Source organism: Mercenaria mercenaria, chromosome 7 (genome assembly GCF_021730395.1).
Source record: "Mercenaria mercenaria strain notata chromosome 7, MADL_Memer_1, whole genome shotgun sequence".
NCBI lineage: Eukaryota > Metazoa > Mollusca > Bivalvia > Venerida > Veneridae > Mercenaria > Mercenaria mercenaria.
The window spans coordinates 21,052,415-21,080,071 of record NC_069367.1 but is presented as its reverse complement, the minus strand read 5'-3'; the positions used below and the strand labels follow the sequence as shown (position 1 = coordinate 21,080,071).

Here is a 27,657-nt window from a genome sequence, read left to right as displayed (position 1 = left end):
AAATTTGCGTTTTTCTATCATTGTCCATGATTGCCTCGTTGAAAGCTCGCTTTACGATGAATGCGTTGCCTGGTGCAATGTTACTAAATCCTTAATATGTAAAGATGTTAACCACTGGATATTTAGGTTAATAAAGATTTTTTATTGGTTATTTTTAATTTCAACGTCCTCTCTATATTTGTCTTAGTAGTCCATGGGAAATCTGTACATATTTTGTTATCACTTATAGAATGATGCGGCCGATGAGATTTTGCTATTCTTATCCCATCACCTATTATATGTTACAACTCATTATGTTTATATGTTTACACCGTTTAAAACTAATTCTTTTTTAATTAAACAAAGTCGGTTGTAAGAGCTCATGATTATTTGTTGTAGTCAATATAATTTTTATCGTATGACCAAACACGATTTGTGCCTAACTCACATAAATGGACTGTTTATCATTAACATGTACAAAGCAATAATATTGTAAGTACAACTCTTTCCAATAAACACTTTGTATAAATGTTCCTGCAACACTGACAGTTCCCCTAAAATGTCAAATTCATTGCTACACTTAGTAAATATAATGAGAAGTATGTTGGATAAACTGCATAAGGCGTCAAAACGCATGTATGAATATCATCAATATTTCCTATTCATCGTTTTCTACCAATATTTCAACATATTTTGACAAATCTAATAGTATTGTTTTTTAATTATAATTATAATTAAAAAATAAATAATATTGTTTAAAGTTCATGTCTATGCAAACTAAGTAAATTATTATGAGTCGTATCAAATTCATGAATTAAACATTTGTTTCTTTGAATGGTATAAGTATGGTTTGTTGTAACCTTATTGACGTATTGATTGTAAAAATAAACTTATATGTATACTAGTATGTTGTTTTTGTTTGTTTGTTTTCGGTTTAACGCCGTTTTGCAACAGTATTTCAGTCATGTAACGGCGGGCAGTTAACCTAACCAGTGTTCCTGGATTCTGTACCAGTACAAACCGGTTCTCCGCAAGTAACTGCTAACTTCCCCACATGAATCAGAGGTGGAAGACGAATGATTTCAGACGCAATGTCTTTTATCAAATCGTCACGGAGAACATACGCCTCGCCCAGGGCTCGAACTCACGACCCCGAGATCCGTAGATCTGCGCGCGGGCGGAAATGTATATGTTGTAATAATAATAGAATTAATGTTAATAACAACAGTAACAACTTTAGTTAACGAGGATAGCATATTTGGTAACAGCTAGTCTAACATATAGTCCTCTAACATCAATCTAACCTTAGTAACATAGGACATGAATTAAGAAAACGTACTACGAACAAACCAATCCTTAGTGGTATAAATAGTATGTAGAAGTATGAACATAGTTTGATATCTAGGCAACATCAGAAGCTAAAATTATGTAGTGGTTGCAATATGGAAAAGTACATGAAAACTTTGGTTTACATTAAAGAACAACAACAACAATACGGAAAATTAAATATTTGTAATAACATTAATAAAACTGAAGAAATCATAACTAATTACATAAAAATGTAAACGCTGCAAAGACATTTACATGTAGTCATAAAAATATATATCGAGAAAGAGTTGTCATACGAACTGTGCACAGTTAAATAGATAACAAGAGAAAATACAAAAACAAAGAAAGAAAATGTATTAGTAACAATGAAATCGTTATTTCAAAATGTAGATAAAATTATAACTTTTATGGAACTTATAATGTCTAAGAATTCACAAATAGGAAAAATGCCAATATGGTTTCTCATAATTGTTACCCCACATATTATCATTATTTATTTTAATTTAATATGTATGCAGCGCTTCAAAAAGTAATAGATTACGTAACATAGTTACTTTCCACACAGATAGCGCTATTATTATGTAGATGTTATAATGTTTAAACGATACTAGTATTTCTAAAGAAAGACTAATGATGAAATCTCAGCATACTGTTAATTTCTTTTCAAATAGTGTATTTGTCTTTAGTCTTATTTTTCAGCTAAATGTGCGCAAAAAAATGAAAATCATTTCTTTTTATCACACTATTGTTTCTCTCAAGTGCAACGATTATTATATATTTCATTTTGAATAGATAACCATAACTGTATATTGGGAGTTTGTGAGTTTGTGTAATATATATCCTCAGTAAAGGGTACGTGTTTCACTCATGATAAGCAAACATTACGCATGATATGGTTTCCTCGTTAAATGACCACAATGCTCAGAAATAATAAACATGTGGACTATATAATTCGACGATTTTGATTAAATATTTTAGTCTGTAAATTGCCTGAGACAAATTTTCATGCATTACTGAAACCCATTGTCAGCATTATTGTGTTTAACGTTATCATAAATATCGAATATCTGGGAGTAACAGTTACATGTTATTTGCGTGATAAACAATTAAATGAAAAAAATTATCTTGATATAATTAAACGTAATAGCGCTGATTTTCTCTGCTGAAAATTAGTGTTATTTCTTTGCATCCGGTTTCCAAAGATGATTCTCCTGTCTGTAATCGTTTAAACATAAACTAGACTTTATCCAAAATAAACGTTGTCATCACGACAAACAAACTGTCATACATTTGTATAAGAGAACTTAATTTGAGAAATATTCTTTAATATATCAAATTGACTTCGAAATCATCATTCATCATCACGCTCGAACACGATAACAATTGTTTATCATAGGCCTGTAACATCAACAATTTTCCATTCCATTCATTTTGTACAGATCTATTACCGCTATGTTTTGTAATGCGAGACGTTTCCAGGTCGTTCACAGCCGTGTTTATCTATTATTCTTATTAATATTACTCTTTGCTTGGTATTGACTGTCCATTGTGTCACTTTTTGGGGCGTTACTAGTTTTCTGCTTATGCGATCGGTACTTCCGGTATTTATGCAAAAGTATTTCGATGACAAAGGCAAAAACACCTATAAAAATGCCAATTAAACAAACATAAAATGCACTTTGCACATCCATTAGAGAAATCGGTTTGGCTTCTGGTATCGAACTACCAGCACAGAAACTTGATTTTGGCCACCACTTACGCTTCCATATTTGGAATAAACCTCCTTCATGTATTTTCATCATCCTGAAAGAGAAAATGTAAAATCTGATAAGACTGACAACTCCTTTTTTAAAATCTAAAAGATTTAAACTACTGTAAGGTTACATTTCAGTGGTTACGCTTCATTTATAAACAATCTCTGTATTTTGATCATTTATGTGGAATATTTTTGTATTGCGGATCATGTTCTGTTCAATCAACACTCTGCTAATTACGCAAATTCTTTTACAATGCGTGCTACAAAATTGATAAAATGCTATTAGCTAATGGAATTGGTTCATATTTGATAATACAATAAGACAATACAATACAAAGATTTTATTAGCATTAAACATATTATATAAACAATTAGGTAATAGGTTTTAAAGACACAGACGTGTATATGTTATTTTTTTTGTTAATAGTAAATGAATATCTTACTGTGTTGAGAAAATTGCGGCATGCGGGGAGTTGTTCTTGAAACCAAACACGTATATAAGCGGCATAAATTCTTCCTTGATAGACATAAGATTGCATTCTGTTGCCATTGCAATCTCCATGTATGTTTTATCACCTAAACAGAAATAATACGTGAAGGCAGAACAATAATTAGTCGATTAATTCGGTAAATGCCCATAAACATTGTTTGTGAAAACAAGACAGTGATTTTACAAATGTTATGAAATAATTGCGGTTATTTTTACATTTGGGTAAGACATACATGAACGTGTTTAAAGTTTGTGAAGTTCGACGTCCTCTACATGTACTTGAACATGACCATGTATTTCATACCTAAATGAAGCCCATCTATAATCTCTGTAAGATCTTTTGGAAGAAAAGAATGTAACTAAGCAAAATAATTGCAGATCCGATTTGATTTAGTATGTTCATGAGAGGTAATTTAAATTGCATCACCCTTGATGCCTCTATTACACAGGTGTTGAAAAGACTCCATGATGCCAAAGGACCAGAAAGTATAACAGCACTAAATCCGATAACATGGAAACTTTTTACAGCGGCCTGACGGCACTGAAATATAGCTGTTATTATAATATATTAAATCTGTAAGAATATCCTGAAAAAAGTTTAAAAAGCATAGAATTTAACCAAAAAAAATAAAGCAGATGTCGCCTTACTTTTATAACTTTTTTCTCATTCCTATTGTTTTAAATTTATCACAGTTTTTTTCTTTCTGTCTAATTGTTTTGATTTATCAATGATACATTCGTTTAAAATTAGGTCTTAAAACGACAATATCGTCACCTTATCGCGAATGTTGGAATAGCAAACGTTCTAACGTCGCGTCACAACACAAGCTTTCAATGGGTAACGTCCGGTAAAATACATGTGTCTCATACGACGACGTAACGTATGTAAACCGTCGAGCTTTCTTAAGGTATTAGGTCCATAATAGAGTACCTCCTTTTTGAAGAGTATTCAATTCCTACCATAATCCTACTTTGACTGCAATTTTCAGGGGGGCATAGGTTCAAGCCCAACTGGGACCAACATTTTTTTTTCCTTATTTTCCTTTTTTCCTAGTAAGTTTTTACTTCTCTCAAGACTTGTAATTGATCTATTGTACAGAAGTGGAAAAAAATCATTTGATAAGCGATTTCTTGTTGTTCAAAGTGAATTTACCTCTGAAACAGAAGGGGTAGAGTTAGACATCATTAAAAATACTGAGTTACATGCGGTAAAAGTTCTCTATTTTGCCTTCATTCTTTAGATTACATATTGTGGAAGAAATGTAGGTAGGTTTTACTTCTGTCCCAGGGTTATTTTTGAATGAGGTGAGCAAAATTCAAAACAGACCCGCAGGATTCGACCTTAATTTTTCAATGTTGAAGTTAGAATTCTGCCTCATTAAATCCGTTTACTTGAGGCACCCTAGAAAAAATGATGACAGTTTTATTTTAAGTTTTATAATTGTTTGCCAATAGTTTGTTGTTACTTTCATAAAGAATTATGGTAAAATGAATTCTCTGCAAACGTTTTGGATAAAGGTCGCCACTTATAAACTTGTCTCTACTCGAGCTTGAGGAAATACCATAAATTACACAAAATTTATAAAAAAGAAAAACGGCACGGTAAATATTTTTTTTAAAAATGTGCCACAAAGCGCGAAAACACGGTCAACTGTAAGAACATACCAAGCAAATGCCACTTTTTAAACATTACTATTGGGGGCCTAATACATTAAGTCTCAAATGATCAACCTTCACTTGACAACATAACCTTTTGATTTAATTAGAAACTGAAAACACACGAGTCATACAGGCTTACTGTTGCGAATGCAGAAACCGTGTGAATACTAGAGTTATCACTAAATGTGATTCACCTTTGTTTGAAAAGGTTATAATAGTATGATAGTACTCATTGTATTCTTTTAATTTCTTCTCATTGTACATTTTATGTTCGATCTAGGAGATAAATAATCTCATATTTAGTTCAGAAAGAGAGACGATTAATTTGCTTTTCAGTTGATGTCATTTTCGTCTAGCATTGTATCAAGTTTTATGGGATTCACTTCACTGGATTTAAAGTCTTGATGCCTTAAATTGTCAAAAAAAAAGTTAAGTGTGAAAGAGAATTTTATTCTATCAATATTCAAGACAGAGTTATGGTTCTTCTGCTCTTCACTTCTAGGCATTGTTATCTTTTACTCTGTGAAGGCAAATCAAACTCCCGCACGTTTTAAGATTACTGAAAAAAGTAACATAATGCAGAGAACTTTATCATTATTACTATCTATTATTGCTATCGGAGCAGTTACCCGGACAAGGTAAAATACGACAAATCAAGGGCCATAACCCAACAGAAAATCACTGATGGTTTGGTGTAAATACATGTAATATTTTACGAAAAGGAGCCAGAACATCATAAAATTTGATGAACTAAGGGACATATCAGCCCTGGAAATCATCGAACCAGAAAAAGTCGAAAACATGCATAATGAGCACTGATAACTCCTGTTAGGAAATCTGTCCAATAATATGAGAAAAGTGGCCAAAACATAAAATTTGAGGAATGATGGGCCATACGCCCGCCGAAAATTATCGAACCAGAAAATACCGACGATATGTACAACTAGGCTTGGCAATGATTACTCTCCTGAAGTTCAGTGTAATTCTGTCCAATGGTGTCTGATTAGTTGCGTGGACAAATTTTGTGACATACAGACAAACAGACAGAAGAACGGACAGACAGGCGGACAGCGCTAAATCAGTAGGTCTCCACTAATACGCACTGGAGAAATGATGAATTTATACTCGGGTTGCCATTCAATCATAAAATGATTTTCGTTTCCGTACACCGAATTATGATTTAATTGTACGGACAAATGACGTTACATCATGAATTCTGGTTTATCAAACTTGCAAGACTATCTTAACTATACAGGTTAGTAGATTTCAGACACGAGGATGCAATCAGAATTGATTCATTAATCCCAGTATCAGTGAACAATCTGTAAATGGTGCGGAATACATTATTCTAATTTCCAGTTAAGTGTGTAAGTTGGAAACTATATGAGAATCCAAAGTGTAACGGCGCATCAATACATACCTATCCATGCATACTTTCCTTTTTTCACTCTTTCGACATGAAAGTCTGGATTTTGGTGCAATATTGTTGGGTCCGTTTTGCTGAATTCTATATATGCCTCTCCCATCTTTTTAAATGCCGGGTGGCTGGAGTTCTACAGTAGATTTTATTTAAAAGTTTGTCAGTGACGAAAATGTAATTTAGAATTATGTAAATTCTAAAAAGTACTTATTTGCTTATCAGATGGAGTGCTTGAATTTATTTTATACTGTTGTGTGCGGTTATAATGACATAAATTTTGTAAGCAAAATATCAAATAGACATGCTAATGTTTTAACTATTGTACCAGTGACAATACATAGTAAATTATTCATAAATGCAATAAAAAATACTTAGGAATGGCAATAGCAGCATATTTTGCACTACATAATATAACATGCATTTTATATAACACAACAGAAAACGTTAGAGAGGTGTATAACCGGAAACAATGTCTCCCAAGCTGTTCCACCAAGCGTTCCCCATTTGTATGTACCCTTTAAGTTATTCATTTCTTCCAGGGTATTGAAAGGAGGCCTTTCTTTGGTCACTGTTAGAAAGGCAATGAGGTTCCCACTGTATGTACCGACAATAATTATACAGGTTAACCACCAACAACTCATCAATGTTCGCCCGGATGTTGATTCTGGTAAGTGCACACCACCTGAAAAATAATATTTAATTATACATTACCGATAATAACCCTTTTAAGTTTTAATATATCAATTTGCATGTCTGATACGACATTATCTCTTTGCATTTTTGTATCATAATATAATGTTATTAATCAAGCAATTTCATATTGGCCTTGTTATTTGTCCAAGGGTTGTCGTATTGGCCCGAGGCCGTAGGCCGAGGGCCAATACGACTGCCCGAGGACAAATAACTAGGCCAATATGAAATCGCTTGATTAATGATAATATTATTATTCAACTTTCGACTGTTAGGCGGTAACAGTACAAAAACTCAGTGAGTTACCTTATGGCAGCTATGCGCGTTCAGGTGAAAAATCTTGACAAGTTGTTTAGACTTATTTTAGAAATCATAATCATTTTAGCCGGTAAAACAGAATGAGTTGTATCATGTATGTGGGTACTTGAGAATTATTTTGAAAGATAATTTTGATGTGACATAATCAAGAGTAACTAGAACTTACCTTATTTTTTGAATTCCTATTTATTTTCTTTAGTGAGTTATCTTATCATTTGAACTGTGATAAAACTGCTTTAAAAGTCATTCATTTCCTTTTAGGCTGCAGGCAACGAGACACAAAATTGTACACATATGTGTTGATCAAGATAATACAACCAACCAAGCACACATTATACACTCCCATGCCTCGTTTAATTCTTATCCGAAATTGTCTGCAGTTCACAACTGACACTCTTGTTCGCCAATTTATTCATCCATTTTCCAGCATTTGAATCGCTATTTATCATTGCACAAATAGTCCACACTATCAAAATGTCTGTTAAAGATAAGTCTCATCCTTTTAATTACTCTGAGTTTCCGTGTTTTCTCATTATTTTCATTGACAACTGCCAGAATTTCTGACAGGAAACACTTGCATTTTACACAGTACCGAATAAGCGAAGTATCGTTGTAATCTATGAAGACGTACACCCCGCTCAGTTATACTTGGTTATTACATGAACATGTCAGCGCCGTAGCCACACTGAGGCAAACCGAGGCAGTTGCCTCGGTTAAATTTTGAGGGGCCAGAAAAAAGACAGTAAAAAGAAGGCCACTGATAAAATTCAGTTATAAAAGTTCAAAAAATATATTAATATCATTAGAATACATCAGAATATCATTTGTCTCATGACATCATTGAGGCAAGGTGAGGCAGAAATCCTAGCGGTCATATTGATAGTCGGATCAAGGCCAGACCGAGGGGGTCCATGCCTATACTTATCAAAGCTGCACCAAATTATTTATTACTATTATCAAATTTAAACCCAAAAACGCACCAGAAGCCAGTATTTCATACCATTATTTCAAAATTTTCGAGGGGAAGAGTCCCCTGACCCCACTTAAATGAGGGTGGAACCCATATAGTACCTCAAAAAATAGACCAAAAAATCACCAGAGGCCACCGTTTCGTATCTGTATCTCAAAAATTTCCAGGAAGAGAGCCCCCCTGACCCAACTAAAATGATGGGGAACCCCCAAATACCTTAAAATTCAAACCAAAAAATGCACCAGAGGTCACCATTTCATACCTGTATTTCATTTTTTTTCGAGGGCGAGAGCCCCCTCAACCCCTAAAATGAAGGGCTATCCCCTATAGTGCCTCAAAATTTAGACCAAAAAATGCACCATAGGCTACCATTTCGTATCTGTATTTCAAAGTTTTCCAGGAAGAGAGCCCCTGACCCCAATTAAATGAGGGGGAACCCCTTCCGATACCTAAAACTTTAGACCCAAAAAAAGCACCAGGGGCCACCATTTCATACCTGTATTTCATTTTTTTTCCAAGGGTGAGAGCCCCATAAAATGAGGTGGTTCTCATACAATTCCTCAAAACATAGACCAAAAATGCACCATAGGCCACCATTTCGTATCTGTATTCAAAATTTCCCAGGAACAGAGCCCCCTGACCCCCCCCCCCCTCTCACCCCACCCCACTACCACCCCCAAGACCCTAAGAATGAGGAGGTTATCCCCTTCAGTACCTCAAATATAAAAAAAAACATCAGAGGCCACCATTTTATACCTGTATTTCAAAATTTTCTAGGGCGACAACCCTGATTCCTCCCACCCCACCCCTAACACGGACAGAGCCCCCTCCCGTACCTACTCACTCTCAGGCTATAAACTAAAAAACTACTAGTAAACTGATAAATAGCATGTTGTTGTATGTCTTTACTGATGTGCTTCTGATTTTATTGCCTTTCAATTACAAAGATGATCGTATCGACCCTATTAGACTAGGATAAATGCACAATTATCCTTGTTACAAGTCAGTGTACGACAAATCCATTGCTCGGAGCCCGCGGGCTACCATAAATTTTAGTCGGGCTACCAAAAAAATCCTGACGTAAGCCCGCCGGGCAATATATTTGTTCTTAAAATATGAAAGTAACTGTGATAAATATGGCTAAAAGGATGATTTTTACTGTGATATAATACAGTCTGAGAGTGCTCCAGAACGCACCAGAGACGTCCTGGGGAAAACAAATTCCGGGGTGGGGGGGCATGTCCCTGGACCCCCTAAATTGCCTCGGTTAAAATTTGTGTCTGGCTACGGCACTGCATGTTAGATGATTTTTTGTCAAAATGTGAAAGAAAAAATGTTATCTATAACTCTGATGTAAAACAAAATGGCGTCATTTAAAAATCTAACGGAAGTGACTTCTCCATATTGGCCCTCTCTTTTGAACCAATCAAAATGCTTGAATTCCGTATTGGCCCTGTTTTTCTCGTATTGGCCCTGTTTTTCTGATATTGGCTCAGTTATGTTTTGTATTAGCTCTGTCTGTTTCATATGATGTTTGCAATTGGTCTAATACAGTGTGTAATATTGTAAAGTTGAATAATAATGTCACATATAAAGTGAGATTCATATAGCTGAATGCTCGGTCATTCTACATGTGTATTCAAAACGTATATCCATCACGGCTTATTATCAGAAGCTGTAGTTTGCAAAGAATATCTACATGCGATCAGAAGAATTTTAAACTTGTGCTACTGGTATGTGATAAAACTGACGAACAGGACTACAAAGACACTGCATGATATACAGGCTACAACATATAATGACTTTAATTACAAAGTATCTTTCTCAGTTAATATCTAACTGCGTCATATACCTTGATGCTGCTTTTTAGATTTTACACGATACTTGTCATGAACATAATACACGTAATTTTGTTCTAAATTATATTCTAACATGACTCGGTTAGATTTCCAGTTAAACAAAGAAGGAAATCAAGCTCTGTATATTTTGCGATTAACAACGGTTGACGCGCGAGAGCATTATGACGTCAATTATGACGTCAAATTGCCGCATGACATCTGATACATTACTCCTCGCGTAAATGAAGTCCAGCATAATATTTATTAAAATATATCAATGCACATGTCAGAATGAAAACAATCTAGGCCTTCTTGTGATTTATCGTCTTATTTACCACGGTTCATCGTTCAGATGCTTCAGTATTTAACCACTCGGGCTAACGCCCTCGTGGTTCAATTCCTACGCATCTGATCTCTGAACCGTGGTAAATCAGACGATAAACCACTCGAAGGCCTAGATTATTTGTTAAATAGATACTGAAATGTTACATATCTTAACAAATATTCCGAAGACAGCGTAATATTGTTATATGTTGCACTATATCTTTATATAATGCGCCTAACTTCAAAAGTGTAAATATAATGTTGCATTCCTTGACATAACAATATTCAAAGAAACCATGTGATGTACATATATGTATTGTTATCATAATAAAACATACATTGACATACAGTAGAACATACCTTGACATAATAGTGCTCCAAAGACATACCAAAATGAACTATGCCAGGTGTGAAGGCCGCCATTGATTTGTCTGCTTTCAGCATGCTGTGGTATATCATAGAACGGATTGTACTTCTCAAGGATAAATGTTAAAATTGTAACTATCAACAAAGACGCTCCTGTAAACAGAAAGAAGATAGAAAAGTAAATACACCGTAAAATCAGCTGTTGCATATGTCTTATACATATTGCGTTAATTATGTCTTAAATGCAATGGAACCGCGAGGAAACAAGTTATTGAATTACTTACTTGGTTTGGCCGAAATCTCTAAGATATGTTTTATTCTGAAACGGTAGAATCAAACTAATTAAATGACAAGAAATTAGTAAATGAACTGAATTGAGCGATGGAGCAGTTTAGAAAAATACTAATTACCTGCCAGAATTTTTACCCATATTCATAATTTCATTATCACTTCTATTTTTTTTATTTACAACCTACATTTACCTATGGTGATAAGAACTTCCCATTTGAAAGGATCTATCAATGTTCTCCATTTTGTAGCATTAATGTCTGGTTTCTTCACGAGCACCGTGGTGTATTCGTAGTAGTAAGGATAGCTAAAATCCATCACTGGGTCTCTCTCAGCTTGCACTGATACTGGGGCAGCTACAATATCAACTTCCTATACCAAAATAGAATATAATTATAAACATATCAGTTTCTAGACATCAGATCTTATTGCATGACTTACCAAATTGCTAGAACTTGTAAGTATCTTAATGAGAATAATAAATGTTCATTTACACAGGCTTTAATTGCCTCGTCATAAAACATAAAACATGTCTTGTGTTTGTATATAATAACTACGTCCTATAGGAAGCGCGATGCGATGAAAGCAAAAGTTTGAGACTTAGTAGCATCTTCTTTTAGCACACAACTCACTAGCATATGGATTGCCAATAGAAATGTAAGCCCATATTGATAAGTAATTACAAATCGTAACATTCTTATTTCTTCGTAAACAAGATAATAGCTGCTAGATTCAGAACTGTTTGAATAGCAATAGCTGTAACAAAGATCATAAACATGGACAGTAGGCAAAGTTTGTACATTAGAAAAACAGGAATTTTCCATGCATACAAACGATTGTAGTATGTAGTAAAAAGTAACATGGTGAAAACAAAGCAGTAGTAAAAGTGATACAAGTTAACTGTCTTCATCAACGTACATCATTTCACAAGTGATAAACCAGTTAGGGTGAACAACCGGTGATATAAAGAAAGATCATAGTTCTTTCAGTTTAGTTCAGAACAAGTGGCGTACTCTTCCTTTCTGTGAATGCTTATATTTTTGGCAAATTGTTGAAAAGGGCAGTAAAGTAGCTAAATGTTCGACAAAAGACTTGCCTATAAATGAAACTTACCGACACAATATATTGATTGTAAAATACCTTTCAGTAATATTTAAACTTTGTCGCGAAGATTTCGCAAAGCATACCCATATTCCTCCCGCGGCCTGTAACAAACACGCACTGTGGGTTAAAAATAGTCTGTAAGTTAATGAATCAAACCTCTTTTTGTAGCTGTCCTACAAGACCATTGAATGTAATATTCACTGAATTGGTTAAACTCCCCCATTTCCCATCTGCAGGTTCAGTCAAGTTGTAGCTACATAGAACAACAAAAATATGTTGTTATTGTTAATCACATTGTCACCATTTTTAGAGACTCAAAATAAACTTCATTTGTATTTTGTTAGATATAAGATTAGTGTCCACTTATTTCAATGAAAGAACCCTATAAAGAAAGATGATGTTGTATTATTCTAAAACAGAACAAGAGATCACAGAGTGATCTTGGCGCCCACCAATGAGCCATTTTGGAGTGTTCCAAATTTCAAGACTTACTGACTAGCTCAAGGTCAAATTTCATTTCCGTACACAACACTGTGCATGTGGTCCAAATTCGAAAGCTGTAGCTTGAGAAATGTGAAAGTAGGTCAATGTCAAGGTCAAAGTTTGTTTCGGTACACAATCCTATGCATGTGGTCTAAATTTGAAGCCTGTAGCTACAGAAATGTGAAAGTAGGTCACTAGGTCAATCATAAGGTCAAAGTTCATTTTGGTACACAAAACTATGCAAGTGGTCCAAATTTGAAGGCTGTAGCTTGAGAAATGTAAAAGTAGGTCACTAGGTCAAAATCAAGGTCAAATTTTATTTCGGAATACAAAACTATGCATGTGGTCCAAATTTGAAACATGTACCTTCAAAAATGTGAAAGAAGGTCACTAGGTCAATGTGAAGGTCAAAGTTTTTTTTCAGTACACAAAACTATACATGTGGTCCAAATTTGAAGGCTGTAGCTTGAGAAATGTGAAAGTAGGTCACTAGGTCAAAATCAATGTCAAATTTCATTTTGAAACACAGAACTATGCATATGGTCCAAATTTGACGCCTGTACCTTCAAAAATGTGAAAGTAGGTCACTAAGTCAAAATCAAGGTCAAAGTTTTTTCCAGTGCACAAAACTTTGCATGTGGTCCAAATTTGAAGGCTGTAGCTACAGAAATGTGAAAGTAGGTCACTAGGTCAAAATCAAGGTCAACTCATGTCAAGGTTCATCTTGCCACTCAAAAATATACATGTGGTCCAAATTTGAAGGCTGTAGCTACAGAGATGTGAAAGTAGGTCACTAGGTCAAAAGCAAGGTCAACTCATGTCAAGGTTCATCTTGCCACTCAAAAATATATATGTGGTCCAAATATGAATGTTGTAGTTATTGACAAGAACATTTTAAAAGCTTTTCCCTATATAAGTCTATATGAACCATGTGACCCCCGGGCGGGGCCATTTTTGACCCTAGGGGGATAATTTGAACAAACTTGGTAGAGAACCACTAGATGATGCTACATTACAAGTATCAAAGCCTTAGGCTTTGTGGTTTGGACAAGAAGATTTTCAAAGTTTTTCCTTATATAAGTCTATGTAAAACATATGACCCCCAGGGCGGGGCCATATTTGACCCTAGGGGTATAATTTGAACAATCTTAGTTGAAGACCACTAGATGATGTCACATACAAAATATCAAAGCCCTAGGCCCTGTGGTTTTGGACAAGAGGTTATTTAAAGCTTTTCCCTATATAAGTCAATATAAACCATGTGACCCCCAGGGCGGGGCCATATTTGACCCCAGAAAAATAATTTGAATCATCTTGGTAGAGGACCACTAGATGATGCTTCAAACCAAATATCAAAGCCCTAGGCTCTGTGGTTATGGACAAGAAGGTTTTCCAAGTTTTTCCCTATATAAATCTATGTAAATTATAGAAATAAACAAAGGGCCATAACTTACTAAAAAATTGTTGAACCAGTCTGATTTTCAGGGGGACACAACTAGGGTACCAATACATCATTCTGACAAAGTTTGGTCAAAATCCCCCTAGTAGTTTCTGAGGAGATGCGATAACGAGAAATTGTTAACGGACGGAACGGACGGACGGACGGAAGGACGACGGACCACGGACGCAGAGTGATTTGAATAGCCCACCATCTGATGATGGTGGGCTAAAAAAATGCCAAGCTACGTTTTCTGTTTTATAACAGATAAGCCTTAGGAATGAGAATAAATACATTTACAAGCGCGGGTCATTTAATTGTGTTTGATGTTCAAGTGACCATTGACATTGAATCACTTGCTCCTTTTTTGCTGTGTTTTTAAAATCCCGTTATCTTGGGATGTAAGCTCTTGTTTTATGAGAAAACTTCTTAACATGCTTGCAAACGATTATTGATTCTCTTCAAATACTTGCCTCCATCTTAATATTTAGGGACGCATTTAAATCTGCCAAGTCACCATACGAGCTAAGTTGTAACGATGTGACGTAAAATTAAAAAAAAAATATTTACGTAAAGTTCAGCTTGTTGGCTAATTCGCTTAACAGATCCATACAAAATCCTTCGTAAATATAGGAGTTGTTAACCTTTCTTTTTTCGACGAACGGCGAATACTGAAAGAATGAAACTTAGGATATACAATGTTATAAATATATACAAAATTAATCACATTCCATACTTTGTTCGTAAGTAGGACATCCAGCAAAACTGAAAATATATCAGAAAAGATTTGATTTATTATTCAAATGGTTTTTGAAAACAAAATCGAGACGCCGGTTTTCATTGAAATGTTTTCCAGTTTCCTTCAAACGTTTCAAGCTGGAGTTAAATTCATTTAGATTCTTAAATTTTCATATATCTGTCTAAATATATTATCAAACTCTTATTTTAGAGTAATGAAATTTTGTTTCGAACACTATCATATCTTACAATGTGTACATACAATCTCCAACAGCAATACTACATGCATAATTCTAAACACGGGATAATATCAAGTCAGGCCAGTGTGTAAGAATTTAACAAGAAGTGCATGCTGCGGGTGTTTTGAGTCACATATTTAAGATACAAACAAAATAAATAAGCTACATATGTAACTTAAAAAGCTGTCTTTTGATTGTAAGAAAGCTCACAACTTTTGTTTCAATATAAGTAAAATGAAGAGATGCATGTATTACATACCTCTAAGGTAGATACGAGAAAGGATCTTCTGTTATATCCATATTTTGTATTTGGAAAGATGTCCGGGTTGACGACAATATTGCCGTTGATATCAGCATGACCGACGGAACTGAATGCTCTGCCTTGTTCCTTCCAAAGCAATGTGTCGATGTGATATCCCTTACATTTATAACTAGGATTCCAAGATGGTGCTTTCTAATAATACAGAAATGCCGTATTAGATTTTCGGTGATTTTATCTAATACATTTTATTCTGACCAACAGTATACTAAATGAAGCTATAATAACAAAGGCTGACGCTAAGAACGATGGGTAATAGAATAAGCGTTTGCGATGCATGGCTCTCTATGGCTGTGTTTGGGGTGCTCTGTGCTTCCGGGAAATCTATCCTTACCTTTTATCTTTTATTGTGGTAGTCTTGGTGGCAATTAAACTCTTACATGATTACTTTGCTTGAAAATATCAACGTGTAAGTACTGACAATAAAATCTTTGGTACTGACAAACCAAATGTTACATCTTGCAAATCATTAACACTGTTTCACTGACTAATTAAGCTGAAAAAAAAATGTGTTAAGGCTATATTGGATACATAAATAAACTCATTTTGTATGGAAGAATATTTGTCCAATGAATACCTATAAACCTCGATAAACTTACTACATCACCATGTTTCCCATTTCTATAAAGAGGGGCCTCACATTATTTTTCCCTCATTGATGTTGGTTCGAAACTCGCCTGGGGCGTAGAATTCTTCATATGCGGAAGTCACCCAGCTAGTTTACGATAGGGTGGTGATGCTTCTACTCAGGTGCTCTCCCGTGATGAAATAATGCCAGGGACACCTGGAGTCTTCCTCCACCATCGAAAGCAGGGAAAGTCGCCATGTAACCTATTGTATAGCGTGACCTTCACCCAAACAAAATCAAAACAAAATACTTCTTACAGTGTACAATTACTTGAGAAAGTTTTCTGTTGCAATCAGTTAGAATAGCCCAACTGTAAGTTTAAACATTAAGACAGAATATCTTATATCTAATATTTGAATTGAAAGTAAAATTTCAACGAACCTTTTCGAGCCTGTCGATGAATTCCTTTCTAAACTCGTCATGGCTTTTATCTTCTCTTAGGATGTCAATTACAGTGCAATCAATGCCTTTATAGAAACCCTTTAAAAAATTGTAACATGCTTTCAAACATTTTATCTGAAGACTAGCTAGACGACAAAAAACATTTTTAGAGATGAAAATACCATGTATATTTCATTGTTCAATACAGGACATCGTACTGCGTCGTTTGTTCTTTTGTCGCTACATGAGAACTGAAAACTACTAAGGCTCTTATTTCTGAACATGATACTCTTGACTCCCCTGTGAGATATCATTTGCGATACAATAACAAAGGAAGTTCTCGCAATTGATTTAGAGGACTGGTTATTAACGAACAGATTACTTTATCATTACAGTTGGATATGATTTTTAGCGGGTATACCTTTAGAAATTTCAATCTTATTACAAGCATTGTTTGATTCGAATTCGAATAGTTCAGACAATTTGCATTTTATAATTTTCCAAGATTTTTTTCGCATTTTCATTTTCTATTTTATAGAATGTTTTATCGTTTGTATAAGTATCCATATTTCATATACAGTGGTACTATTGTAAGCACTATGCAAATCAATCTTTTTAATTTATAAAATTGTAATAAAAATTAAAAGACTTTAGAATTATCACACTATTCCTCTAACGTGTTTATCTCTATGTCTAACCTCTATACCAATGGTTTGCAGTTTTGGCACTGCAAGTATGGCGATGTTGTCAAGGTCGTTCCCACAATCCTGAAGAGCTTCGGAAGCACCCCGACTGTAGTCGTATAACACAATCAACCATCTAGAGAACATTTGCAGAAGCGTCGTTCGATTATTTAATGAATCAAATTCGTTTGCCTAGAAGTGAAAAGTATTTTATAGCCAAACAATGTCATGTCTTGTAATGTCCCTAAAATAAAGTATAATATTTGCCGTTCTTTTACATAATTCATACATTTTATAATGTCCGTAGATATAGTAAAAATAAAAGATCGAGACATTTCAGAGCGGATTATACTTATTTGTGTTACACTATGTCTAGTCATTCATTTCAGTCATAAATATATCATCGTACTGGGATTTCAATGATTTCAAGTTTTCATCACATGAATGGAGTGTATCAGTGGAGTGAAGCAATTTACTCATAACATAACTAATTGTCACCAGATTTCCTTTACTAGATATTTAAGAATGTTACATTAATTAACTTTAATAAATTATATTCAAAGTATGTTTAGTAGATGTTTTTAAATTTTGAATTTGCAATAAAGGCTCAATACGCCTGGTGTACCTTAATCATGAGATTACCAGACAAACACTACATAAAAGAACTATTTATGTCTACCTTATGTGCGAGATATTGATTCGGTTGCCATAGTGACAAATATTTTGTAGCTAAATGAAGAATACAGTCTAACCGGACTAAACAAGTTACTCACAGATTTAATAATCTGTTTCGTATTGTAAAGCCTGCAAACAACAACTACATATATCTCTTTGTTTACATCTCCATTTCTTTGGTAAATTTCTTGTAAAACGTTCTTCACATTTGCAACATGATCAGTGTTATACATAGCGAAAAGTACACCATCCTTTGATAATCCATCAACTAACGCCGACGTTTCCGTTTCTGTAAGTGGAAAACGTCACAATTAATTCTTTACAATATCATTAAAGTTTATTTCAGTGAGTATAAACAAAGATGTGCTATTTTTACACATGCTTGTCTTTAGGTGAAATGTTTGGTGAGCATGTAAATCACGTTCTGTTGATGTGTTTGTCCATTTCAAATTTCTGCTAATATCTTCTTTGTGGTTGGTGTCTCTGTTGTTTATATTATACTTAAGGAGGTAGGTTACCTTGTTACCAGAGTAAATTCAAATTAGTTGAACCGCATCAATTTTTTGTATTTTGTGTAATATGATGTTTTAACAGCTACAATCTCAATTTCGTTTTTCTCTGGCCCTTCAAGTTCAATTTTTATCCAGGTTTAAAGAACATGACCCTCCAAAGGTATTTTATATTGAAAGAAGAAGGAAAATACGGATATTTAACACTTTTCAGTGTATTTTAGTTTCACTGATATCCGTAGAAGTCTGCATAATTGATAATTTTACTAGTATGCGCGTTAGCTTTCTAATATAAGCTTAAAATGTATATGTCGCGGGGCTCGTGTTTCCTTGGTAACGCATTTTCGCTCATTTTTAAACAACTATGTATAAAAACGGGGTTTTCGACGGCTTCAGTGCCATTCTGTTAATAACCAACATGGAATATTTGGGTAATATTATTAGCAAAATACCAAGCACTTTACATGGTACCCTATTTTTCTTAAAGTTTAAAGTAACCATGGCAACAGAGATGTTTAAAATAGCTTATATCTTGCTTTTTGTCGCAATTTCTTATAAAAAATATTGCATAAAATTATCTTTCTTGTTAATGTAGCTTCAAAACATATTATTTCAAACGTAAGTTATATTTTCATGTTATTTGTATTTATTCAAACAAATTTCACAGCTTAAAATACTTACAGCAGTACCCTTCGTCTTGCATTTTTCATGGAAAAATCGTTCAGCATGTGCTATTATTCTCGTGGATGTTGTTGAAATGAAAATAAAAAGCCGAAGCTGTGTTCCTTAAATAGACCAGTGTCAACGCTTTTGAATTTTACATTTAGATATATAGGTCACGGGCTTCGTTTCCATGGTAACATCAATTCAATTCAAGAAATCACAATTTTCTACTGAAATCTGAACAATTTTAGAGCTTAGTTTTAGTATATAACTAACAAATTATCAACGAAAACTGAAAAATAGGTATTACAAATCAAACTGCAAGTTTTTTATTTGAAAATGGCCGTAACAAGTAACCTTTCACCCAGTTATATTCCAAATAACATCGGTTACCATCATCCATTTTCTTACATTCCGCATAACATTTCAATATAACTACATAAAAGGAGCAAAATATTGATTGTTATTCAGAGCAAAAGACTCATAAATAATATTTCAGCAAATAATAGCTGTTTGAAAATAGTTCAAATAAAGAAAATGCACAGAATTACGTACTTTCAAAATAAAAGCTATTAATTTTGCGCGGTAACTGACACGTAACGTCATGACGTCAATGACGTCATTTTAAAGCAACATTGTTTTGAAGCGTTTCTGCGGCAATTTATTCATTATTTCTGCATTATTAAACCATAAAGCATCAGCTCGGAGACAGGTTCATGATTTGTTTTCAGAAGAATGGATTTACAAACACATTTAGTTTGTCGTAAACGGCGTCGTAAATCGTCACGTTAGCTTCCGGTTGGACATGCGCACTTACAAATATGAAGGTAACCTACCTCCTTAATATAATTGATAGTCATCTTTCAAAACCGATTAACCAATATAATAGACGAGTACAGCCTATAATTCTGAATATGCTTTACGCACTGAGATTTGTTTTTGCGTTGTCTTTTAACACATTGACATTGAACTTTATTAACACTTGTTCATCACCATAGATTGAGTAGTGTCTCATTTATGCATTGTTTAAGAATTATGAAAAAAGGGTTTGCAGTTTGAAAACCCTAGTTGTCATGGACCTTGACCTTTGATCTACTGTCCCCATAAACAGCCAACAAGAGCCGTCTGTTGACCATAGGAAGTCATCCTTTGAAGTTTGACTACTGTAGGCCAAATCATTATTTAGTTATTGAGCGGAAACCGTTGTCAGATTTACGGTCACTACGACATTTGACAATTGAGGGATCAGCTACTGATCACAGACAATCTTAAGGAGGTAGGTTACCTTGTTACCAGGGTAAATTCAAATTAGTTGAACCGCAGTGATTTTTTGTATTTCGTGTAATTTAATGTTTTAACTGCTACAATCTCAGTTCCGTTTATCTCTGTCCCTTCAAGTACAATTTTTATCCAGGTTTGAAGTACATGACCCTCTTAAGGTATTTTATATAGAAAGAAGAAGGAAAATACGGATATTTAACACTTTTCAGTGTATTTTGGTTTCATTGTTATCCGTAGAAGTCTGCATAATTAATAGTTTTACTAGTATGCGCATTAGCTTTCTTATAAAAGCTTAAAATGTATATGTCGCGGGGCTCGTGTTTCCATGGTAACGCATTTTCTCTCATTTTTCAACAATTATGTATGAAAACGGGTTTTTCGACGGCTTCAGTGCCATTCTGTTATTGACCAACATGGAATATTTGGGTAATATGATAAGCAAAATACCAAGAACTTTACATAGTACTATGTTTTTCTTAAAGATTAGAGTAACCATGGCAACAGAGATGTTTAAAATAGCTTATATGTTGCTTTTTATCGTAATTTCTTATAAAAAAAATATTATATAAAATTATCTTTCTTCTTAATGTAGCTTTAAAACATCTTATTTCTAACGTTAGTAATATTTTCGTATGAATTGCAGTTAATTTAACAAATTTCACAGCTTAAAATACTTACAGCAGTGCCCGTCGTCTGACATTTTTATTGAAAAACCGTTCTGCATGCTGCTATTATTCTCATGGATATTGTTGAAATGAAAATAAAAAGCCGGAGCTGTGTTCCTTAAATAGACCAGTGTCAACGCTTTTGAATTTTACAATTAGACATATAGGTCACGGGCTTCGTTTCCATGGTAACATCAATTTAATTCAAGACACCACAATTTTATACTGAAATTTGAACAATTTTAGAGCTTAGTTTTAGTATTTAAGTAACAAATTATCAACGGAAACTGGGAAATAGGTATAACAAATCAAACTGCCCAATTTTTATTTGTAAATGACCGTAATAAGATACCTTTCAGCCAACTATATTCCCAATCACATCAGTTACCATCATCCATTTTGTCACATTCCGCATAACATTTCAATATAATTACATAAAAGAAGCAAAATGATTGATCATTTTTCAGAGCAAAAGACTAATAAAAAGTATTTCAGCAAATAATGGCTGTTTAAAAATAGTTCAAATAAAGAAAAAGCACAGAATAACGTACTTTCAAATAAAAGTTATTAATTTTGCGCGGTAACTGACACGTAACGTCATGTCGTCAATGACGTCATTTCAAGGCAACAATGTTTTGAAGCGTTTCTGCGGCAATTCATTCATTATTTCTGCATTATTGAACCATTAAACATAAGATCGGAGGCAGGTTCAAGTTTTATTTCCAGAAGAATGGATATACAAACACATTTAGTTTGTCGTAAACGTCGTCGTAAGTCGTCAAATTAGCTTCCGGTTGGACATGCGCACTTACAAATATCAAGGTAACCTACCTCCTTAAAATAAATTTTGACTATTGTGAGAAAAAGTATTCTCAATCTCTAGCTATTTATCAGAACTAAATGGTTTGCCAACCGACGGACTGACGGACGACTAACGGGCTTAATGTCCAGTCGACAGACGGACCAACCGTCAGATGGACCGACTGACAGACAGACAATTAGCAAAACAATACGATTCTTCGTCTTTGAAGGAGACATGAAATAGGTACACACTAACTTAAACCATTTTATTTACTGAAAGAATAATGAAGTCAACTATCTAAAGAATAAATACTAACAACATGATATAACTTTGTCCAATAGCTTAGCTGTAATCCATATTTTTATGAGCGGGAATAAAATATGCAACATCTTAACAACATTTTAGTAAACAGCAAAATTGAACATAATCTATAATCATGAAACAACAATGAGATTGTAAGACAAAGACACATCTACCATTATCTTTGCACACTATTTTCTTTTAATTGCAAACTATAGCTCTCTGTTTCATGATTGCAACAGATGGCAATGCCGTTCACTCTATTGAAAATGAAGATCTAATAGTACAGGAAAAGCCTACCTGTCGAACTTTCGTAGAATATAATTATGAAATGCCACTTCAAAGACTTTACCAAAGAACGAATTGCCCGAGGTACCGGCAATGTCAACAAAACATCATCCCTGCAAAGCAAATTGAAGAGTAAATATTTTAAACAATGCAGTTTGCTTATCACAAAGAGAAACAAAGCTAATTTTCATGTTGAGACATCGACGGTTAAACGATATCACATGTCAATATTTATTTGCCTCATATTCTTATGTTATGTTTCATTTAATGAGAGTAATAGATGAATCAAAACTGAAGTCAAGGAGAATTCTTTGAGAAAATTATGAGAAACTCGTAGTTTTATGATAAAATGTGTGTAAACAAATATGCATCAAAGTAAAAACATTTATACTTTCCTTAAATCAGATAAGAAAACAAGGTGTTAAGCAAACCTGTTCAGAATTGAAATTGAAAATGCAACAACATACAAATATAAATATCTTAAAAAACTTAAATGAAACCTAAAGAAATTAATTTTGTTTGAAATTATCAAGGTATTACCGTTTTCGTAAATGATACATTTATCTTAAGAAACATGTATTGTGTATATTCATATGACGATATGAAATGTCGAAAGAGGCATATAGGAGTCTTTGCTGATCATCAAAGTGGAAAGTTACCATTATATAAAACCGAAATTATTTCGATTGGATTTAAAACTGCAAAAAAAAAAATAATAAAATAAAAAATAAAAAAAAAAAAAATAATAAAAAAAAAACAGCGTGGAACGAATGTAATTTCTATTTGTTACCCATTCATGTTTGTGATGTTGAGATTTGTTAAACAATAGGTTTCTTCAGACGTATAGTCAGGAATAAAACCATCATTAGTATCACATGAACGTGGCGTCATCTGCCTTTCTTTAAAGCTTACCGGTGTCTGAAAATGAACATTGTAACAAAATACATTTACTAAAATAGCAGTAAATGGTTTTATATGAAAAATCGCAACATATGCAATAAAACCTTTGATTTGGGTTAACTGTGCACAATTCGGTTTGATATAAAGTAATGCTGTGTTACTTTTATCACTATATAAGGCATTTCAAAATATATCTTGAAACAACCTCGAGAAGACTGAAAGAAATTATGTTATTATACAGAATGCATGTAGTTCAATTGCAAACTAAATAGACAAAGAAATGACAACTCGAATACCTTATGTTGATGCCTAGATCGAGCCCCTAGTTTTATTAGCTTCTTGTTTTGTGTTGCCAAAATCTGTGGCTTTCTCAAAACTGTAGTGTCATACTCAAGCAAGATGATCACATCGACACTTGAATTAGCGTCCAATCTTTGAACTGAAATTGACACATGTGCATGTCCTTGTTAATATTTGCATTCAATGATTAAGATGTTCTCTTGACAATGTCTGGCGTATAAAATCAGATCGTCTTTATACATTGCTCCTTCGCTCTATTTCAACTAGTCAAGAATGCGTGTTTATCTTCTATTAGAAGTTTGTTTATGTTACGTGCAATGCAAGTTTCGTTAAGGTACGTTCGTTTGGGTCGTTTAGAAATATTCTAATTGACACAATTTTGCAATTAACGATAATTGATTACATGCCATCCTAGATTAAAAATTTATTTTTGAATTAATTTTGTCTTTTACGACCCAAATACATAGTTTTCAACCATTCTGCTTTTATTTCGTAGCAAATAAATTCATTGTGTTGTCTTAATCCATTACGAAAATGGCAAACACTTCTGAAATAAATCCAACCGTAGAACACTAATAAAATGTAGCCGTGATTAAAAACACACAATTCTATACAAGGCTTTTGATGTCTACAGAAAATAAATTGTATTATATACAACTAGTATACTGCATTATCTTAAAAAAAACTAGTTATTTCTTCAGCGTCTGGAATGCAAATAGCAGATATAAATCAATTGAATTCCTTTTATCTCAACTCTGTCGATGGAAATTGAGTCAATTTAAGAAGTAAAATATCTGCAGCATGATCTGTTTTAAACTTCTATGCCACAGAGAACTGATACGATTCAGAATTAATGATAGACAAAGTACTATTGATGGCATCTAGCAGAGGTAAGTGTAGACTGGCATCTAAGGTAAGTGTTCTCACCTGCACGGAATACATAGAAGATTTCTGCCACATCGACGAGATGTTTTACAATCACAAAGGTCCGTTCATGTTTTGCAAATGTCTCGGACTCGACCAATCCTGTTCCGTTAGCAATAATACCTATAAAAAGAATCCTATAATTCATTTAAAGTATTCATTATATTACAATGCTTATCTATTTTTACGTTTTTACGGCGAGTTCCTCTTTTTAACAATCTATAAAATTTCTTCTTCGACATTTATCATAGCGTTCTACAGTTACGAACATAAAGTCATGTATATGAATTTGTATTGATATACTCGGGCCTAGATTAGAGGGATTGTTATTAAACGTGATACAATAATATACGTTAGCTATATATATTTTACATAGAAAATAACGTTTAGATTACGTTATGAATACCATGTATCTGTTTATTGCTGTTAGGATCGGAATCGTTTTACTGTTTTCACTATCAATTTTATGGAACAGTAATGAAACGTCCCTGGAGAGAAAAAAATAATTGGATAAATCGCACAGCTGCGTTAATGGCCATAACCCCAGTTATCTAAGCTGATATATGTACGAGGGAAGTTTAAAACATGCTGAAGCTGAGACACTGAGAACATTATAACGTCAGTCCAAATTCAATGTTATTGAGAAAGACACGATGTAACTTCGTAATAAGCTACATATGACAGTTTATATAAGCGAGAACGCAAAGTTGATACAGAGAGTGGGCGCATAATGGTGACAAGAGATCTAGTATTAACATAAACGTGACTTTGTATGCAATTTTCTTTCGGAATAGTGGGTTAGGTGTGCATTCATTCTTCCATAATATCCAGGACTGTTACATTCTAAGACAATTTCAACTGATTGCAACCATTCTTAAACACCCCTCGAAATACATAAACAATACTCAATGTACGTCGATGATATCCATAAATATTAACAGACATTATTGTTTTACCATTGTCGTAACAATGATTTCCCAGAAAGATTTTTATGATCTGATCTAGTTACAATAATAACATTAGGTTAAACGAGCTGTTAACAAGCGCCGATCTATTGATTTCGTGAAGGTAAAAATGATGTTATGCAATACTTTTGCGGAAGTCACAGTTGCATATCAGTAGGAAATAATGTTTTAGACTTGTATTACAATAAATCTGTTCTACTGTTTCCTTTCATGACGAGGGCAATGCGTGTTTCTTCCTGTATTTTGCCTAAAACTTAAATCTCTTGGTGATTGCTGTAAAAATGATAATAATAATGATGATGATGATGATGATAATAATGTTAACAATAATTCTATTCAACGAGGATGACACAAGTGTCTCTAGCCGGTCATACACAACAAATTATTTAAAAATGTGAATACTGTAAGTGATAAGCTATATAGAGGAAAAATGAAAACATATATTGTAACAGAATGGGGCAATTTAGTGAGAAAAAAATAGACAGAAAATGTATTGATAATAATGAATACATTATTTAAAAAATTGTATAAATGATAACGTTCTTTTAGAACATAAATGGGAAGATGTTCAAAAGTGCAAAGTATTGTGGATGTTGGTGATCAAAAAGAATGAAATGCTCAAATCATGAAATATAGAAACGAATATGTATAACAGTATGCTTCCCATTGAGGCTATCATACCCCTTGTGTCGGATACCAGTGGTTAAAGGGTTACTAGTGAAAACGGATTGAATCCAGTATGAAATAAAGTTTAATCTATTAAGAACTAAAAATAATTCTATGAGGTAAAATCATTCTAGCACGAAATCGAGCAAACTATCCTTCAGTATTGTTGATATTGGCATAAAACCTAACAAAACCTAACAAAGAGAATAATAGCAGACTCAGTTTGATTGAGTCAGTTCATGAAAGGTAATGAAATATGCAACACCTTCCACGCGCCCTAACACCGGCTGAAGCGGAACTCTATTACACATGTATTTAATTGACTCGTGATCCCAAAGGACCACAATGAATCCAAGTGCGGGGAGACAGATTGCTGTTGTGATAGTTAATAAAATCTGTAAAAAGCAAAACTATTAGTAGAATACAGTACTTCAATGTGAACTAATTAATATCATTATGAAAGAAATCTAGAGGACGTTCAACAAAAGGAAGATAAACAAGGAATATAATTAAGCAATAGTTTAAAATAAAATAATTATAAAAAAAACAACTGTTGTGCTTTAACACATGTTTAAACCTTAGTCTATTTTTAAACAGGCCTAGGAAAATTAACGGTGTGGCATACTCAAATACAAGTTGACATCATGATCTACTTGATTCTCCTTGAATTCTTGAATTTCATCTTTTGATTATAATTGATGAGCTTATGGAATTTCTTTTGTGTTGTATATATTGACTATTTTATCACTTTATCATAATAACTGTCATCATGACCCTGTTCTCTGCCAGCATACTGGCTGTCTGAATCGGGTATGCTCAAAATCTATATCAATTGCTGGGTATCGAACGCACACCAGTGAAGGATAGGTGGTCCGAAATCAACGACAGTAAAAGAGAACGCCATTCAACAAAACAATTTCATTTGAACCGAGTTACTAGTATTTTGCCAGACAAAACAACAATAATTTAAAAATCATAAATTCTAATCAAATTATTCAGTACTCATACACTAAAATAAACTCTATTTAAACTTACCTATTGTTATACAGTCATTTTTACACGCAACAATCCAGAATGAAAATACAAGTATAAGAACTACGAATACGACAGTCATTTTGCATCCTAATTGAAACGACACATCAGATAAATGCATGCTATTTTCAATTGTGTTCTCCTAGTGATTTATTGATGTTTCCATTTGCCATACATGTCTTGCAAAAACCTTTCCGTTACGAGCTGTTGCAGGTGCAAACCTGAAACGCAAATGAATAAAATATCA

At 33.7% G+C, this 27,657-nt stretch overlaps 1 protein-coding gene across 1 annotated transcript; it reads right to left on the bottom strand.

Annotated features, from left to right (window-relative positions):
• Positions 1-1,476: 1,476 nt before the first annotated feature.
• On the bottom strand, positions 1,477-27,642 carry LOC123554774 (glutamate receptor 2-like). Its single transcript, XM_045345109.2, has 17 exons — positions 27,414-27,642; positions 24,751-24,870; positions 23,820-23,962; positions 23,414-23,541; positions 22,636-22,736; positions 18,214-18,404; positions 17,456-17,632; positions 16,758-16,856; positions 15,689-15,883; positions 15,023-15,123; positions 12,688-12,784; positions 11,622-11,799; positions 11,134-11,292; positions 7,095-7,315; positions 6,634-6,766; positions 3,508-3,640; positions 1,477-3,111 (listed from the first exon to the last, which is right to left on the bottom strand). The coding sequence occupies exons 1-17, from the start codon at positions 27,529-27,531 to the stop codon at positions 2,805-2,807; spliced, it is 2,601 nt and encodes an 866-aa protein (XP_045201044.2). The 5' UTR covers positions 27,532-27,642; the 3' UTR covers positions 1,477-2,804.
• Between the last annotated feature and the right edge of the window lie 15 nt (positions 27,643-27,657).

Bases quoted from the DNA above. Each gene is read 5' to 3' on its own strand.
- LOC123554774 (XM_045345109.2), bottom strand. From the start codon at position 27,531: ATGCATTTATCTGATGTGTCGTTTCAATTAGGATGCAAAATGACTGTC. The intron at 23,542-23,819 runs GTATTCGAGTTG...GTTCATTTTCAG, and splicing joins GATCTAGGCATCAACATAAG to ACACCGGTAAGCTTTAAAGA. The intron at 11,293-11,621 runs GTAAATGTAGGT...TTCTGTTTACAG, and splicing joins GGAAGTTCTTATCACCATAG to GAGCGTCTTTGTTGATAGTT.